Here is a 19,746-nt window from a genome sequence, read left to right as displayed (position 1 = left end):
GATCTGTGAAGTGCATTCTGTAATACATTTTTTGAATACAAAGAATGTTAAGACAACTGGAATTCATTGTCAACTTGTAGAAATTTATGCTGAAAATTCAGTGAGTGATGGACTGTTCAAAAAGTGGGTGAGACAATGACGGACGAAACAATTTTTATGATGAAGCATTGAGTGGACAGCCTTCTGTTGTCATTGATGGTTTGGTTGAGAAAGCACTTGAGAAAATTCGTGTAAACACACAGTTCACAATAAGAATGCTTTCCATAAATTTCAAAAACTTTTTTTTGCATGATATTGTCACAAATTGCTTAAATTTTAGCAAATTATGTTCCCATTTGGTTACAAAAATGAAGAAACTAGTCAGTGCTTTGACATTTGTTATCTGATATACTGATGAAGGAGATGAACTTTTAAACAGAATTGTGACCAATAATGAAACTTGGGCTTGTCATGCCACACCAGAACCAAAATAACAGTCAATGGACTGGAGGCACTCATGATGCACCAAAAAACAAAAATTCAAAACAACATTGCCTGCACAAAAAAATATGTGCTCTCAGAGGTGAAACTGTCACTGCAGTAGGATACTATACAAAATTGAAAAAACTTTGGGAAGCAGTTCAGAACAAAAGATGTGGAATGCTCAGTCAAGGTGCTGTATTGCTTCATGGCAATGCACATCCCCATTCTGCTGGTGTCACTCAACAATTTTGTTGGGAGCAATCTGATCACCTGCCACCCAGCCCCGATCTCACTCCTTCTGACCACCACTCATTTTTGAACCTGAAGCATGATTTTGGAGGAAGCCACTTTGACAGCGATGACAACACAAAAAGAAATGCTCAGTAGTGGCTGTCTTTACTGGTGGTATCTTTCTGTGACAAGACATAGGAAAGTTGGCTTCCTGCTAAGAAAAATGTCTGAACAATGGTGACAACTATGTTGCAAAATAGTTTAAGAAATGCTCTTTCTTGTAAAAATAATTTTGTTTTGAAGAAACAAAGGTTTTTACATTTTTTGGTTTCAAAACAGTACTTACTTTCTGGAATGTCTCATATTTGAGTAGCTAGGATATGGAATGAGTCAGTGTTTTAACAGTATTTACAACCACATCATTTTGTAAAATTTACAATAATGGAGGTAGTAAGGTGCGATATAGTACATTCATGAAAGTACTCATATCAGCTAACATTACACCATAATACATGAAAGTAAATTAGCTATATAGTACAACAAGGTACCAGTATTCTTTTTATTCACAATTGAATTTTGGTGTTTCAACAGTAATATTTTTCCTGTCCATAGAACTTAATAACTCCGTTAGACTTTCACACCTTAAGTAATTTACTTCTTGCTTCAAAGGGTGAAGTTTGTCTGATTAATAAATAAGTCTGTTATGACCATGTAGTGTAGCTGTGCACACAATCAGTTTTGAAAAGAGAATGGTTTTCGTTAATGAACATAAAAAGGAAAGTTACATTACTTTCATTATCATCATAGCTGCTGTTTGTCTTAGCATTAATTGTCCATTTATACTTTCAAATTCATTCACTCATCATGTTCCAAATTAGATTCCATTATGGAGTACAATCATCAGTCACATGCAATGAATCAAAATATTATTAAAAATGTGAAGCAGTTAGAAGTAGCTGCTGCTTATCTCCTACTGTTAGCGTGATAACACTGGTATTTGCAACAGAACAGTAATTAGCTGCATTTCATAAGATAGGGGCCCAACTGCCAAAAAAATTGTTACTTTTCTTGCTAATGATTTCTTTGAAACAGACAATGCTTTCTAAAGAAGAGATGACCCTCAGTGATACCTATGGCTTTTTTTTTGTATAGATGACTCCATGTGGTTTGCTTTAACAGACAGTACACTGAACTTCAGCAGTCTTTTGGAACTCTCAGTCACATGACTTGAACGTTAATGAGCATTTATTATTTGTTTCAGTGCTGCGAATCTAGAGTCATTCATTTTCTTCTCACAGATGGCCCTTATTGCAGCTCTGTATGGCAAATGGGAAGAAACATTCTACAGAAAGGGTTAGTATGTTAAACACTTATAGTACTTAATTGTGAATAATATCTGTGTCACAGATGAAATATTGTCCAGTGCTGCAATTAAGTATTTTCATTGTGTTAGTAATGATCTGCAGCATGGAGTGACATATTAAGTAGTGAGCCACTCACATTATTACACATCGTAAAATGATATAAAGGCACAGCATGGAACCAAATAATATAAACAGTTCCAACATCATTAAAATAATTTTCCCCCCATGATTTGTAGTTACATTATAAGAAAGCTTCCAGGAATATTGACAGTGGTATCTCATGCAAATTCTACATGTAGGAGCTATAAAGATACATATATAATTTGTTTACTTGTAGATTAACGACATTCAGCAATCCTTATTTCATAACCACTCTCTCATTAAATGCAAGAATTTATAATGTCTGACATCAGTGAGTTGGCATGTGCTAGTGCAGAATTAAGTGTTTGCGTAGTGTTGGTGGTGCAGTGTGATGTGATGTAGCCAAGTGAACCATGGCTGTCAAAACAGTTCCACACCCAGTTACCAGGGCTACTGGATTTTTTATGTGTTTTAAGCTTATTCTGTGTATCCCTTTATTCCTTGTTTTTCTGAGCTTATTATGTCATGCTTGCTGTTTGGAATAAAGGCATCTCAAACTCACGTCTTTGACTGCAGTGAAGGAACTTGCAGACCGAATACAGGAAGCTATCAGCTCAGCCCAGGCTAGCACTTTTACAACATAGTTCAGCATTATGACAGCCACAGCAACTGTTGCACTCACTGATTATGACTTGCTCATGGAAAAGGTGGAAATGTTATGCATGCAGGTTGGCACACTGTAGTCAAAAGACGACACTGGAAACAGTAGAGCATGCTACGGCAAATGTTTGAGGAGCTAGTTCCCTAGCAATGTTACTTCTTCTCAGGTTGAGCTGCCTGGGTGTTGGTATCACCAGAGATTCAGCAAGAAGGCACCAAAATGTATGGCACCATGCTTTCACACAAATGCCGGTGGCAGTTGGTCACAAGTGCCACCAACTGCCAACCACCATCTCATCATCTTTTCATTAGTGAGAGAAGTTCTGGCCTGAAATTCCTGGTGGACACTGGTTCAGACCTGAGTATCCTACTACAGCTTCTGAAACATTACCGCAAGCTGCCAACTGCCTTCTGTCTAACTGCTGCCAACAACTTGTCTGTTGTGACCAACAGCATCCAGATGATTAACTTTAACCTAGGATTACGCTGTCTGTTCACCTGGGACTTTACTGCCACACATGTCACAGAAGCTATAACTGGCTCAGATCGTTTGACACATTACAATCTCTTAATCAGACATAATGAACACCCGACTGGTCAACAGCATTACAAGGTTAACTGCCACAGGTTTGTCTCAGTGTGCCGATCCACAGCATGAAGCTGATAAGGGCACAAGTAAGTGAATACACCTTTCTATTAAGTTAGTTTCTGAATTCGACCAGACCACCAGCAGCTCCAAAGCAAATACCATACAACACGGTGCACCACATCGAAATGACAGATGGTCCACTAGTTTCATGCAGACCTAGGTCTTTTCCACTAGACCACCTCACTACTGCCAAGGGAGAATTTGACACTATGCTAAGAGAGGGAATTATCAGATAGTCAAGAAATCCGTGGGCCTCCACCTTATACCTGATTCCTAAGAAAGGAGGAGCCTGGCACCCCTGAAGAGAGTACTGTGGGCTTAATATGAGAACAGTGCCTGATCATTGTTATGGGACCACTTTTTAGGGACTACAAAGTGAATTACACGATGGAATGAACTGTGTGAAAGCCAATAAACAGATACCAGTGGCCAAAGAAGACATTCCAAAGACTGCAATTAGATCACCATTTCTGCTAATAGAAAGCATGTACGTATATGACACTGGGATTAGGGAATGCAGCACAGACATGTCAAAGGTTTATTGTCTCTGCCCTTCAAGGCCTTCTATTCTGTTTTGCATACCTGGGTGATGTGCTTCTATTTTCAGCCACCCTAGAACAATACCAACAACACCCACAGGAAATGTTGAAGCATTTAGAGCATTACAGTCATTTGGAAACATTGCTAAGTATATTTTCAGGTAACCTGAGGTTACCTTCCAAGGACACAGAATTTTGTCTGTGGGCCCTCCTCCTTTGTTAGAGAAGGTCAAAGCAATTCTGCAGCTGACTATACCAACCACAATCAAGAAACAATGGTGGTTTCTCAGCATGGTAAACTTTTATTGTTGTCACCTACCTTATACAGCATTTGCCTAATGTGAAAGGCAGTCTCCCTGTGAAGTGGACTGAGGCTATGCACTCCATATTCAAAGCCATGAAACAGTTCTTGATTGATACAGCACTCCTTGCACATCCAAAGTTCAATGCAACCCTAGTAATAGTGGTGGACACAAGCCAGACAATTACTGGGATGGTGCTACAACAATGTTCAGACAGCCCATGGCAGTCACTGGCATAATTCTCTCACAAACTGTTCACATCTCAGAAAAAGTGGAGCACCTATGACCATGAGCCTCTGGCTGTATAGGAGGCCATTAAATACTTTCGACCACAGATCGAAGCATGAGCATTCACAATCTTCACAGGCCATAAACCATTGACCTGTGTATTTAAGTGCAGCAGCATCAACTGTTCTCCACACCAATATAACCATCTGGAATTTATACTGTAGTACAGTACTGACATCAAGCACATTTTGGGTATTGATTATGTGATGGCTGACTGTCTTTCATGTGTCAGTAGGGTGACAAGCCCTATTGACTTTCCTGCACTGGCCTAAGCACAAAAAGATGGTTCAGAGCTCCAAATGCTCATTGATGATGCTAGTCAACGTTACAATTGCAACCCATTGACATTCTGGGAGAAGATGCCAGGCTGCACTGTGATGTCTTTGAGGAAGACCTTGCCAGTTTCTTCCATCAGCATACAGAAGACACACTTGCAATATTGTCACAACATGTGCCATCCGGAAGTCTGGCCCACCTTTAGTCTGATGTCTCAACATTTTGTTTGGGCAGGGATGGAAAAATACTGTTGACGATGGGCATGAGAATGTCTACAATGCCAACAGTGTAAAGTTTCTCGCCACATGCATGCATCAACTGGTGATTTTCCCAAGGAACGCTATGTTTTGTGCATGTTCACCTCAATTTAGGAGGACTGCCTCCTACATGAAAGGTCAATGTTATTTATTGACTACAACATATCTTTTCACCTGCTGACCAGAGGTGATGCCCATCAACAACAGTAGCACTGGAATATTGGCCTCTACATTTGCATCAGCATGGTTAGTGAGATTTTATGCAGTCTGTATATCACTATGGATTGTGGCCACCAATTTGAGTCAGGCTTGTTCAGGCAGGTTGCCAAGTTTTGTGGGTATGTCCACCACAAGACTGGCAGTTACCATCCTGCTAGCAATGGAGTGGTTGAGTGCTGGCATTGTTCCCTGGAGGTTGTCCTCAGGTGCCAGAACACAACTTAATGACATGTGTTGTTGTGCTCTTCAGTCTAGAGACTGGTTTGATGCAGCTCTCCATTCTACTCTACCCTGTGCAAGGTCCTTCATCTCCCAGTACCTACTGCAACCTACATCCTTCTGAATCTGCTTAGTGTATTCATCTCTTGGTCTTCCTCTACAATTTTTACCCTCCACACTGTCCTCCAACTCCAAATTGGTGATCCCTTGATGCCTCAGAACATGTCCTGCCAAATGATCCCTTCTTCTAGTCAAATTGTGCCACAAATTTTTCTTCTCCCCAATTCTATTCAATACTACTTCATTAGTTATGTGGTCTACCCATCTAATCTTCAGCATTCTTCTGTAGCACCACATTTTCAAAGCTTCTATTCTTTTCTTGTCCAAACTATTTATCGTCCATGTTTATACTTCCATACGTGGCTACACTCCACACAAATGATTTCAGAAATGGCTTCCTGACATTTAAATCTATATTCAATGTTAACAAATTTCTCTTCTTCAGAAATGCTTTCCTTGCCATTGCCAGCCTACATTTTATATCCTCTCTACTATGACCATGACAAGTTATTTTGCTCCCCAAACAGCAAAACTCATTTACTACTTTAAGTGTCTCATTTCCTAATCTAATTCCCTCAGCATCACCTGATTTAATTTGACTACATACCATTATCCTCATTTTGCATTTGTTGATGTTCATCTTACATCCTCCATTCAAGACACTGTCCATTCTGTTGAACTGCTCTTCCAGATCCTCTGCTGTCTCTGACAATGTCATTGGCAAACCTCAAAGTTTTTATGTTTTCTCCATGGATTTTAATTCCACCAAAATTTTCTTTTGTTTCCTTTACTGCTTGCTCAATATACAGATTGAATAACAACTCTGTCTCACTCCCTTCCCAATCACTGCTACCCTTTCATGCCTCTCGACTCTTATAACTGCCATCTGTTTCTGTATAAATTGTAAATAGCCTCTCGCTCCCTGTATTTTACCCCTGCCATCTTCAGAATTTGAAAGAGAGTATTCTAGTCAACATTGTCAAAAGCTTTCTCTTAGTCTACAAATGCTATAAAAATAGGTGTGCCTTTCCTTAATCTACACTCCTGGAAATGGAAAAAAGAACACATTGACACCGGTGTGTCAGACCCACCATACTTGCTCCGGACACTGCGAGAGGGCTGTACAAGCAATGATCACACGCACGGCACAGTGGACACACCAGGAACCACGGTGTTGGCCGTCGAATGGCGCTAGCTGCGCAGCGTTTGTGCACCGCCGCCGTCAGTGTCAACCAGTTTGCCGTGGCATACGGAACTCCATCGCAGTCTTTAACACTGGTAGCATGCCGTGACAGCGTGGACGTGAACCGTATGTGCAGTTGACGGACTTTGAGCGAGGGCATACAGTGGGCATGCGGGAAGCCGGGTGGACGTACCGCCGAAATGCCAACACGTGGGGCGTGAGGTCTCCACAGTACATCGATGTTGTCGCCAGTGGTCGGCGGAAGGTGCACGTGCCCGTCGACCTGGGACCGGACCGCAGCAGCGCACAGATGCACGCCAAGACCGTAGGATCCTACGCAGCGCCGTAGGGGACCGCACCGCCACTTCCCAGCAAATTAGGGACACTGTTGCTCCTGGGGTATCGGCGAGGACCATTCGCAACCGTCTCCATGAAGCTGGGCTACGGTCCCGCACACCGTTAGGCCGTCTTCCGCTCACGCCCCAACATCATGCAGCCTGCCTCCAGTGGTGTCGCGACAGGCGTGAATGGAGGGACGAATGGAGACGTGTCGTCTTCAGCGATGAGAGTCGCTTCTGCCTTGGTGCCAATGATGGTCGTATGCGTGTTTGGCGCCGTGCAGGTGAGCGCCACAATCAGGACTGCATACGACCGAGGCACACAGGGCCAACACCCGGCATCATGGTGTGGGGAGCGATCTCCTACACTGGCCGTACACCACTGGTGATCGTCGAGGGGACACTAAATAGTGCACGGTACATCCAAACCGTCATCGAACCCATCGTTCTACCATTACTAGACCGGCAAGGGAACTTGCTGTTCCAACAGGACAATGCACGTCCGCATGTATCCCGTGCCACCCAACGTGCTCTAGAAGGTGTAAGTCAACTACCCTGGCCAGCAAGATCTCCGGATCTGTCCCCCATTGAGCATGTTTGGGACTGGATGAAGCGTCGTCTCATGCGGTCTGCACGTCTAGCACGAACGCTGGTCCAACTGAGGTGCCAGGTGGAAATGGCATGGCAAGCCGTTCCACAGGACTACATCCAGCATCTCTACAATCGTCTCCATGGGAGAATAACAGCTTGCATTGCTGCGAAAGGTGGATATACACTGTACTAGTGCCGACATTGTGCATGCTCTGTTGCCTGTGTCTATGTGCCTGTGGTTCTGTCAGTGTGATCATGTAATGTATCTGACCCCAGGAATGTGTCAATAAAGTTTCCCCTTCCTGGGACAATGAATTCACGGTGTTCTTATTTCAATTTCCAGGAGTGTATCTTCTGAGATAAGTCATAGGGTCAGTATTGCCTCACATGTTCCAACATTTCTATGGAATCTAAACTGATCTTCCCCAAGGTCAGCTTCTACTTCCCATTTGTCTGTAAAGAATTCTCGTTAGTATTTTGCAGCTATGACTTATTAAACTGATAGTTCGATAATTTTCACGTCTGTCAACATCTGCTATCTTTGGGATTGGAATTATTATATTCTTCTTGAAGTCTGAGGATATTTCGCCTGTCTCATACATCTTGCTCACCAGATTGTAGAGATTTGTCATGGCTGGCTCTCCCAAGGCTATACGTAGTTCTAATGGAATGTTGTGTACTCCCGGGGCCTTGTTTCAACTTAGGTCTTTCAGTGCTCTGCCAAACTCTTCACGCAGTATCATATCTCTCATTTCACCTTCATCTATATGCTCTTCCAGTTCCATAATATTATCCTGAAGTACATCACCCTTGTATAGACCCTGTATATACTCCTTCCACCTTTCTGCTTTCCCTTCTTTGCTTAGAACTGGGTTTCCATCTGAGCTCTTGATATTCATGCAAGTGGTTCTCTTTTCTCAAAAGATAGGAGGAGGATGATATTAGTGTTTAACGTCCCGTCGACAACGAGGTCATTAGAGACGGAGCGCAAGCTCGGGTGAGGGAAGGATGGGGAAGGAAATCGGCCATGCCCTTTCAAAGGAACCATCCCGGCATTTGCCTGAAGCGATTTAGGGAAATCACGGAAAACCTAAATCAGGATGGCCGGAGACGGGATTGAACCGTCATCCTCCCGAATGCGAGTCCAGTGTGCTTTTCTCAAAAGGTCTCTTTAATTTTCCTGCACACAGTATCTATTTTACGCCTAGTGATATATGCCTCTACATCCTTACATTTGTCCTAGCCATACCTGCTTAGCCATTTTGCACTTCCTGTCAATCTCATTTTGGAGACATTTGTATTCCTTTTTGCCTGCTTTATTTACTGCATTTTGACATTTTCTCCTTTCATTAATTAAATTCAATATTTCTTCTGTTACCCAAGAATTTCTGCTAGCCCTCATCTTTTTACCTACTTGATCCTCTGCTGCCTTTACTATTTCATCTCTCAAAGCTACCCATTCTTCATCTACTGTATTTCTTCCCCCCATTCTTGTCAATTGTTCCCTAATGCTCTCCCTGAAACTCTCTACAATCTCTGGTTCTGTCAGTTTATCAAGGTCCCATCTCATTAAATTCCCACCTTTTTGCAGTATCTTCAATTTGAATCTACAGATCATACCCAATAGATTGTGGTCAGAGTATACATCTGCCCCTCGAAATGTCTTACAATTTAAAACCTGGTTCCTAAATATCTGTCTTACCATTATATAATCTATCTGAAACTTTCCAGTATCTCCAGGCCTCTTCCATGTATACAATCTTCTTCCACGCTAGCTACGATTCTTTCATGTTAGCTATGATTAAGTTATGCTCTGTGCAATATTCTACCAGGTGGCTTCCTCTTTCATTCCTTACCCCATTCCATATTCACCTACGTTTCCTTCTCTTCCTTATCCTACTATCGAATCCCAGTCGCCCATGACTATTAAATTTTCATCTCCCTTCACAATCTGAATAATTTCTTTTATTTCATCATACATTTCATCAATCTCTTCAGCTAATTGGCATATAAACTTGTACTATTGTTCTAGGTGTGGGCTTTGTGTCTATCATAGCCTCAATAATGTGTTCACTATGCTGTTTGTAGTAGCTTACCTGCCCCCTATTTTTGTTATTCATTATTAAACCAACTCTTGCATTACCCCTGTTTGGTTCTGTATTTATAAGCCTTTCATCACCTGACCAGAAGTCTCATTCCTCCTGCAAAATTACATACACATATCAAAAAATGTTTTGCATCACCTCAGTTCTGAGAGTTCCAGAATCTGTACAAAAACTGAAATAGAGATCAAGTTAAACATCATTTCCGCCTTTTTTATTGCTCATGAAAACCACACATTGCATGTTGTGCCACCATACAGCGGGACCTTCAAAGGTGGTGGTCTAGATTGCTGTACACGCCGGTACCTCTAATACCCAGTAGCACATCCTCTTGCATTGAAGCAAGCCTGTATTTCTCGTGGCATACTATCCATAAGTTCATCAAGGCACTGTTGGTCCAGATTGTCCCACTCCTCAACGGTGATTTGGTGAAGGTCCCTCAGAGCGGTTGGTGGGTCACAACATCCATAAATAGACCTCTACAATCTATCCCAGGCATGTTCAAGAGGGTTCATGTCTGGAGAACATGCTGGGCACTCTCATCAAGCGATGCCATAATCCTAAAGGAAGTCATTCACAAGATTTGCATGACTGGGGCATGAATTGTGGTCCATGAAGACGAATACCACGCCAATATTCCGCCGATATGATTGTACTATTGGTCGCAGGTTCGCATTCACATATCATATAGCTGTTATGGTGGCTTCCGTGACCACCAGCAGAGTATGTTGGTCCTATATAATGCCACCCCAAAACAGCATGGAACCTCCACCTTGCTGCACTCACTGGACAGTGTGTCTAAGCCGATCAGCCTGACCGGGTCGCCTCCAAACACATCTCCAACGATTGTCTAGTTGAAGGCATATACGACACTAATCAGTGAAGAGAACGTGATGCCAATCCTGAGCGGTCCATTCAGCATTTTGTAGTGCCCATCTGTACCATGTTGCATGGTGTCATGGTTGCAAAGATGCCATGGATGTCTGAAGTGAAGTTGCACATCATGCAGCCTATTGTTCACAGTTTGAGTCATAACACAACAACCTGTGGCTGCACGAAAAGCATTATTCAACATGATGGCATTACTGTCAGGGTTCCCCTGAGCCATAATCCATAGATAGTGGTCATCCATTACAGTAGTAGCCCTTGGGCGGCCTGAGTGAGGCTTGTCATCAACAGTTCCTGTCTTTCTGTATCTCCTCCATGCCCGAACAACATCGCTTTGGTTCACTCCAAGACGCCTGGACACTTCCCTTGTTGAGAGTCCTTCCTGGCACAAAGGAACAATGTGGACATGATCAAACCATGGTAGTGACCGTCTAGGCTCAGTTGAACTACAGACAACATGAGCCATGTACCTCCTTCCTGGTGGAATGACCGGAACTGATCGGCTGTCGTACCCTCTCCATCTAATAAGTGCTACTCATTCACGGTTGTTTATACCTTTGGGCGGGTTTAGTGACATCTTTGAACAGTCAAAGGGACTGTGTCTGTAATACAATATACTCAGGCATTGTCTATTTTCAGGTGTTCTGGGAACCGGAGTGATGCAAAACTTTTTTTATTTGTGTGTAAACCCAACACTGATTCTTAGGCTGTGGAGCTAGTATACAGGGAAACACTGCATCTGCCAGGGGAATCCATTCATGCCAATGCCCTGCTTATTCCCATACAAGACCAGCTAGAATTCTTATGTCATTTACAGGCCCATATCACTTAGATCTGGCCTTGCAAGTTTCCCATCATGGCACATCACCTTGTTACGTGCATCAAGATCTACACAACTGCTCCATTGTCATGCTCCATACTGACAGTGTGAAATCACCAGTGCAACATCCATACAGTGGCTGATACAGTTTCAGGGGTGCACTACACACAGGAAGCAGCTACATGGGTAGCACAGTACTTGTGGCGAGCACATGGGGTTTTTTTAGATTAGGTTCCTCCCCATGGGAAACAAATCACTGGCCCGAAACATTACTAGTTCATGACACTGATTTGGGTGTGCCAACTGTAAAAATTGTTAGTTCACCAAAACAGGTCATTCCTAAGGATTTAAATATGCTTAATCTGATGTTAGTAAATTGTTGAAGTGCCTGTAGTGAGATCCCTGAGTTAATCTCCAAAATAAACTGCAGCAATACCAATATTGTATTAGGTACCAAAAGCTGGTTGAAACCAGACATAAAAAGCAGTGAAATTTTGAACTCTGATTAGACAATGTTTAGGAAGGATAGGACTGATGCTATAGGAGGTGGTGTGTTCACTGTAGTTAAAAGCTGTTTAAACGCAGTTGGGATCGATACTGCGCCGGACTGTGTAATAGTCTGGATAAAGCTGTCAATCAGACAAGGATTGAACATTGTATTAGGATGTTTTTATAGACCACCAGCATCCACAACAAATACCGCAGATCATTTCAGAGAAAGTCTTGAGTACATAGGAAGTAAATATCCAAATTATCCGTTAGTTATAGGTGAAGATTTTAATCTAGCATCCATTGACTGGGAAAATTACATGTTTATCACAGGGGGGAGAAGCAAAGAATCATGTGAAGCTATTCCAGGAGTGCTCTCAACATACAACCTTGAGCAATTGGTTAGAAAATCAACTCGAGATGCAAACATATTAGATATCTTGGTGACAACAGACCTGATCTTTTTGAGGAAGTTAATCTAGAGGAAGGTATTAGTAACCATAATGTCGTTGTGGCTTCTATGTCAGTGGAAGTTGCAAAAAAACCAAAGAAAGTATAGGGGAGGGAAAGGATCCACCTTGGTACAATGAACATATTAAGAAGTTTCTGAGAAAGCAGAGAATTTTGCACAGTCGTTTTAAACGTAGTCACTGCCCTGCTGACAAACAGAAATTATGCGAAATGAAAGCAGCTGTCAGAAGGACAATGAGAGACTCTTAACGAATTTGAAAGCAATATTTTATCTGCATATTCTAAAAATAGCCCCAAAAATTTTTGGTTGTAGGTAAAATCTATCCACGATACAAATAATACAATACCTTCTCTTGCTGACAGTATGTGTAATGTAACTGATGATGATAAACAAAAGGCCGAAATTCTAAACCCAGCTTTCAAAAACTCGTTTCCGATAGAGGGCTGCAGCACCATTCCCCCTTTCAATTATTGAACAAACAAAAGGATGGCTGACATAGTGTTTAGTGTATCTCGGATTGTAAAACAGTTAAAGTCCTTAGACGTCAGAAAGGCATCTGGCCCAGGTGGTATCTCTGTAAGATTTAATGTTGACTATGCTACAAATATAGCACCATTCTTATCCGTTATCTATCAGAGATCATTGGAACGGCAGAAAGTTCCATGGGACTGGAAGAAGGCCCAGGTCATAGCAATCTATAAAAAGGGTAGAAAATCAGATGCACATAATTACTGGCCAATTTCACTGACATCAATTTGTTGTAGAATCATGGAACATATTTTGTGTTCAGACATAATTACCTTTCTAGACGCTGAGAAGCTCATCTGCTGGTTTCTGCACTGTTTTAGGAAACAGCAGTCATGAAAGACACAGCTGGCCCTCTTCGTGCATGATATGCAACAGGCTCTAGATACAGGCTCCCAGGTTGATGCCATATTTCTCGACTTTCGAAAGGCATTCGACTCAGTTCTGCACTGTTGCTTGCTACAAAAAGTGCACGCTTACAGTCTATCCAATGACATATGTGGTTGGATAGAAAGTTTTCTAACAGACAGGGAGCAGTACGTCATCCTGAATGGGGTAACTTCAACAGAAACAAGAGTAACTTCAGGTGTGCCCCAGGGCAGCATAATAAGTCCTCTGCTTGTTACGATTTACATAAACGATCTGGTTGATGGTATTGACAGTGGCCTTAGACTGTTAGCCGATGATGCTGTATTCTACAGGAAAGTGGTAGCACATGAAAGTTGTGAACAAATCACTGAGGATTTGCAGAAAATAACTGCATGGTGTAATGACTGGCAGTTATCTCTCAATATTAGTAAGTGTAATCTACTGCATATAACTAGGCAAAACCCCCATTAATGTATCAGTACAAAATAAATAATCAGTTTTTGGAAGCGGTAACATCTGTCAAGTATCTGCATGTGACTATTTGAAATGATCTCAAATGGAGTGATCAGATTACACAAGTAATGGTAAGGTGAACTCTAGATTGCAGTTTATTGGTAGAATCCTGAAGCGATGCAGTCCTTCAACCAAGGAAATAGCTTACAGTACATTAGTTCATCCAGTCTTAGAGTATTGTTCATCTGTATGGGACCCTTACCAGTTGGGTCTGATTCAAGAGATTGAGAAGGTCCAAAGGAGGCAGCAAGATTTGTGACTGGTACATTTAGCCATTGCAAGAGTGTTAAAAATCTGCTAGAAAGTTTGAAGTGGGACACACTTGCAGATAGACAATGTGCTAAACAGAAGGGGCTGCTCTCTAAATTCTGAAATCTAATCTTCACCGAGGATGTAGAGCATATATTATTACCACCAACTTTCAAATAGTGTAATGATCATCATTCAAAGATAAGGGAAATAAGGTCTCCTATTGAGGCGTTCAAACAGTCATTTTTCCCTCGCGCAATCCGCAAGTGGAACAGAGGGGGGAAACATGACGTTGGTGTGAATTGTACCCTCCACTATACACCGCTTAGTGGCTAGTGGAGTATTTATGTAGATGTAGATATGTAGTCTGACATGAAGAGGTACAAAGATGTCAGACATGTTGGTGAATGGCATCACAATGACCATTCCCCTGGTAGAGTTGACCCTGCATATATATTCCAAAAGACTTCACCATCTGCAACTGCACAAACACTTCGGAAACTTCCAGAAATTGAGACACAACCACAAGTACTGCAGCCACTGAAAACACTCAATGCAGAACAACCACCAATGTGGACAACCCATTCTGGACAACAAGTTCACTCCCCTGCATTTTTCCTTGACACTAATGCTCCACTTCCACTAAGGGGGTTGATTTAGTGTCTGACACAAATTTAGTCACTTGCTAGTGCAGAATTAAGCGTTCACCTAGTTTTGGTGGTGCAGTGACACATGATATAGTCAAATGAACAGCAGCTGTCAAAGCAGTTCTGCACTCAGCCGCCAGGAGCACTGGGTGTTTTACGTTTTATGCTTACTCTTTATATTTCTTTTATTCCTTGTTTTTTGTGAATTTATCATGCCATGTTTGCTTCTTGCTGGTTAATTGTGTAACTACAGCTTAACTAGTTCCGTTTGAGAAATAATTCTGTTGCCTGTGGGGGATCAGTGTATTAAAGTATGATATGTCTCTTCCGTCGATTAGCAAGGGTATTGGTAGATGATGCAGTCATAATAAATCTCTTATAACTCCAGACAACTGTTTGATTGCTATTTTTAGTTATGAACACGTCCAAGCAAAAGTTGGTCAGCTGAAGTTGAACCAAAACTGACAAATTTTACTAATAACTGTTTTCTGTCTGTGCTTGTCTAGCAAAGACACTAAACCACCTTGCACCCATTGTTTTTCTTAGAAAGAGTTTCACCATATTCAGTGTAGAGAAATAGTGTTCAGGTTCACTTGTTGTTAAAGTAGGTCATGGTCATTTCAAAACTTTCATTATTGGTATTTAAGCAAAAATGGAAGCAAAATGTTTTTCCCAAAAATACTAAAGTAAATTTATAGCTCCACTAAGCTTTCTGAATTCTTCGTTAGAGTACGTTACAGAAAACTTTGCACACAGTTTTCTCTTCTAGAAGATTATAAATAATTTAACACATGTGTGTAAAAGTATGAACTGTACAACAAAATAATGATATGTCATGTATCACCCTAAACCCATTGGGATTTGACTTGGCATGCAAAACATGGTAATGCTAAACAGAATTAGAACCCAGTGAGACAGATGTGCTTAATTTTTACACCAGTTGGGAAAGCAACCATCTCCACTTTGTAAGTGCAGAGAACCACAGTACATCAGACACATCAAAAAAGAATGACCCACAAGATCATATGATGGTAAACTGGTAGACTTCTCAGTGGCAACTCCAAGGTTGTTAGATTACAAATATGCTCTAGTCCATTTTATTTCTTTCTTCTGCTGAACAAAACTTTAATTAGTTTAGGCACATTATTCCTGAAGATAATTCTATAAGACAATAGAAAATAAAAATACGTAAAATAGCCAACGCTCTTGCCTGTAGGTGAACACAATGACATAACATTCTGAAATGAACTTGTTTGATGTGTTGACCTCATTGTAACTTATTCTACAGCTGGATCACAAGGAATTTTACACAGTGTGCTTCATTCAGTGTACTACGTCTGGTGCTAGAAGGTCATTACTGCTTGTTTTGAAGTGCATAATACAAGTTTTTGTAAGATTATGAATTAAAACCATTAGCTGTGTAACACTTGTATGCCTGTTCAGCTATAATCTGAGTTGTACATGCTTGGGTTGAGTTTGAACCATTGATCAGTATTCTTGTGTCATCAGCAAACAATGATATAGGTTTGTAATTGTAGACGAGTGTTACAACAGCTTATTTAATCTTGCCGGAAACATGCCACAGGTCATTGATTGCTTACAAAAATAGCTTAAAGATAGTCCTTTTACATCAGGACAAGAATTTAATGTTCTGCTAGAAACAACATCATAGTCTGCAGAATTATCAGTTTTTAGTAACCAGATGAATTCTCTTTTCTTTGGGGGAGGGGGGTTGTATTTTTGAAGCTATTCTGATCACTGGCAATACAAGAGGACACCAGGTGTATCTGTCTCCCACCTGGAAGTTATTAACAGCTATTTCGAAGGAACATCCTCTTGATAGAGTTAAATATGACAACAAATATAAAAGCTCTGCATTCATATATTTCACCAAGGAAGTGTAAAATGACATTTATTATCCTTTGACTTGAGAGAAGTTCAGTCATAATAAACAGTAAAAAAAAAAGTATAGTGTGAGTAAGACTTACTTACACACATTTGTGTTGTTTTAATGTGTCACTGCACTTTGTTGGTTCTGTACAAATTGTAAAGCTACAGTCTGTAGAAAAACTGCAACCAAATTCCAAATTAAGAGCCACTGTTGCTTGTCCCCATTGAGTGATGTTGGCAGCTGGAGGCAAGGGAAGAATCCTTCCATTGAGGCGAATATCATCCACACAGCCTGTAGGGAAGAAGAGAAGAAGGAAGTACTAGAAACAAAAGTGATGGTCTTTTTGTGATTATTTTAACTTGTGAAGCTGTGCTACTAGTTACTGTTAGTTTTAATCATTGTTGTTGTTGTTGTTGTTGTTGTTGTGTTCTTCACTCCAGAGACTAATTTGATGCAGCTCTCCATGGTACTCTATCCTGTGCTAGCTTCTTCATCTCCAAGCAGCTACTGCAAGCTACATCCTTCTGAATCTGCTTAGTGTATTCATCTCTTGGTCTCCACCTATGATTTTTACCCTCAACACTGCCCACCAATACAAAATTGAGTTCTTGATATTCAAACAAGTGGTTCCCTTTTCTCCAAAGGTCTCTTTAATTTTCCTGTAAGGAGTATCTATCTACCCCTAGTGATCAATGCCTATACATTCTTACATTTGTCCTCTAGCAATCCATGCTTTGCCATTTTGCACTTCCTGTCAATCTCATTTTTAATTAACTGTAGCAAATTGCATGTTTTTGATGCTGAAATGACAAGAGATATGAAAGTACCTTGTTGAGAGGAATTAGAAAAAATGATGACTCATAAAAATCAGGACCAAAGGGCAAAAAGAAGAATAAGAAATGTCTTAAATCATATTAACAGAATCTTCCATCGGTTCTTGGTAGAAAAACATTATAATAAATGAAAAGCACCAGTTTGCTTTTGTTCTACAATATTACTTTTATTGTTAACCAGTTTTTGGCTTACAAGGCCATCTTGTAAGCTGGCTTGTAAGCCGAAAACCAGTTAACAATAAAGGTAATATTGTAGAACAAAAGCAAACTGGTGCTTTTCACTTATTAAATGTCTTAAACATCAGGAAAACATGAAACTATCTTTCTAACACAATTAACATTTTTGCTACATCCTCTTCCAGTTTCTGCTTCTAAGTTGAGTTTCCTTCACACGTTCAAGCCTGTGTTTAGTCTAACTAATAAACTAAGTTTAGCAGTCATTTCTGTGTACACAGATTTAGTATAAGAGATTATTTGATGGTGTTATACATGCTACAAAATGTGAAAAATTACCATTCCTGTAGTCAGAGTAAACTTCTATCGTATTTATGCCTGTATTCTCTGCCCTCCCACCAGCATGAGCACCTTCTTGTTTGTCAATTATGAGCCACTGATGCCCCTCAAAAAATGAGGTCTGATTGCGTCTTAAGAATTCGCCATCATCCAGTTGCAATATTGACAATGAACCATATCGTGAAACCTGAAAATTGAAAATTTGGTTCATCTATGGTAAGGGTTATTGAAACAGAAGCTCTTTTACGTATTTTTTGCAATTACTCCTGTTTCAAAGTGAGTAATATTAAACCAAACTTACCTTTACCATGTGCCAGTATCCATCATCAACAGAAATATAACATAAGCAGATACTTTTTTCTTCAATGCGTTTACTATTCAAGTTATAACGAAAATATAAATATCCGTGTTGTATCTAGGAGGGAAGAGAAAAGTGCTTTGTTACTGTGAAAATAATTAAAATATAAGTAAGTATAATAGAATCTTACAACAATTGCAACTTAAACATGGTAATGTCACAATATACACCATTACTATGAAAATTATCTAGTGAATTTCTTCAACTGTTCATGAGTACATAAAAAACTAGAATGATGGAAGGACCAATAACATGGAAACCAACCTATTGTAGTGCATGGTATTTTGAAATAGTGAAGAGTATTGGTGGACAAACTGGCAGGTGTAGAAACCTTTAAGCAAATTACCTGTTTACAACTAAAGGAAGTGCAAAATTCCCAACCCCACACCACTGAGCAAGCAATGCATTACTGTATACAAACCTCAAGTATGTTACATTTTATGGACAAATATAACAGTTCTGTATGTGCTACACCTTGCTAAATGAAACTCACTCAAAATACACATTTTAATGTTATTATGTGTTAACATTTTCACAAATTTATGTAACTGCTAGTGTGATTACTTAATAAACATAAAGTTTATTCCCTTTTAATAAATATAATATTCTGTCCACACTTCACTACCCTGTTTTGTACCTCAGTTTTGATTCTGTAGAGGAGACATCTCAGAAATTTATGGTAACTTCATTCCAGTTAAGCTACACACAGTTAATTGAAAGAATACTTAAATATTAATACAGTTTTTACTGTGTGTAAATAGCTATTTCTACACAATAAATTTGTGATCAACTACATCATCCTAAACTCTTAAGTCTTTCTTTACCAAGTCTTCCACAGTGTTGTAACACCTCTGCAGTGATGTACCATTAGTAAGTTCGTTTTCAGTTGACATAACATTTTGTTTTGAATGACCTTGTCTTTTAGGCTAGTAAATTGTATTCTAGTACACTGAAGAGTCTGTGCACATAATTTATTTACTGGAATATGAATCATAATTTTTTCCGCATTTTTCTATTCATGTCCTCAGAGATTATTCCACTTATCTGTCCTTTGGCAACCTCTATCTTAAGAAGGGCCAGCAGATTGTTTTTTTTTTTTTTTTGACTCCATTTGCTTTGATGGTTGTTCAATCCTGCTATCAGTGGAGGAGACTTTAAAGCTCCAATAATAAACTGAGAAAACTGGTTTTGTAAGAGGTGGATGTGACAAGACATTCAAATGCTTTGGCAGTTGTCATGCAGGTAATGTAAAACATTCTGATACAGTTCGAATGTAACCAAATAAAATACATCATGTAAGTCACACTCACATGTGAATATCCATTATCTTGAGTGATTCCAAATTCCTGCATTTGTTT

At 40.2% G+C, this 19,746-nt stretch overlaps 1 protein-coding gene across 1 annotated transcript in view; it reads right to left on the bottom strand.

The window, feature by feature from the left end:
• LOC126092814 (neural-cadherin-like) overlaps positions 1–19,746 on the bottom strand; it is a gene marked incomplete at its 3' end in the record, with an annotated part of 240,430 nt that overhangs the window by 373 nt on the left and 220,311 nt on the right. Inside the window, exons 20-22 of the mRNA XM_049908543.1 lie at positions 18,332–18,445; positions 18,031–18,217; positions 16,786–16,975 (exon numbers count right to left, since the gene is read on the bottom strand). Of these exons, the coding sequence (XP_049764500.1) occupies positions 16,786–16,975; positions 18,031–18,217; positions 18,332–18,445 (491 nt within the window). The remainder of the gene's footprint in view (positions 1–16,785; positions 16,976–18,030; positions 18,218–18,331; positions 18,446–19,746) is intronic.

This window comes from Schistocerca cancellata, chromosome 7, assembly GCF_023864275.1.
Source record: "Schistocerca cancellata isolate TAMUIC-IGC-003103 chromosome 7, iqSchCanc2.1, whole genome shotgun sequence".
NCBI classification, from domain to species: domain Eukaryota; kingdom Metazoa; phylum Arthropoda; class Insecta; order Orthoptera; family Acrididae; genus Schistocerca; species Schistocerca cancellata.
This window is presented reverse-complemented; position numbering and strand designations above follow the sequence as displayed.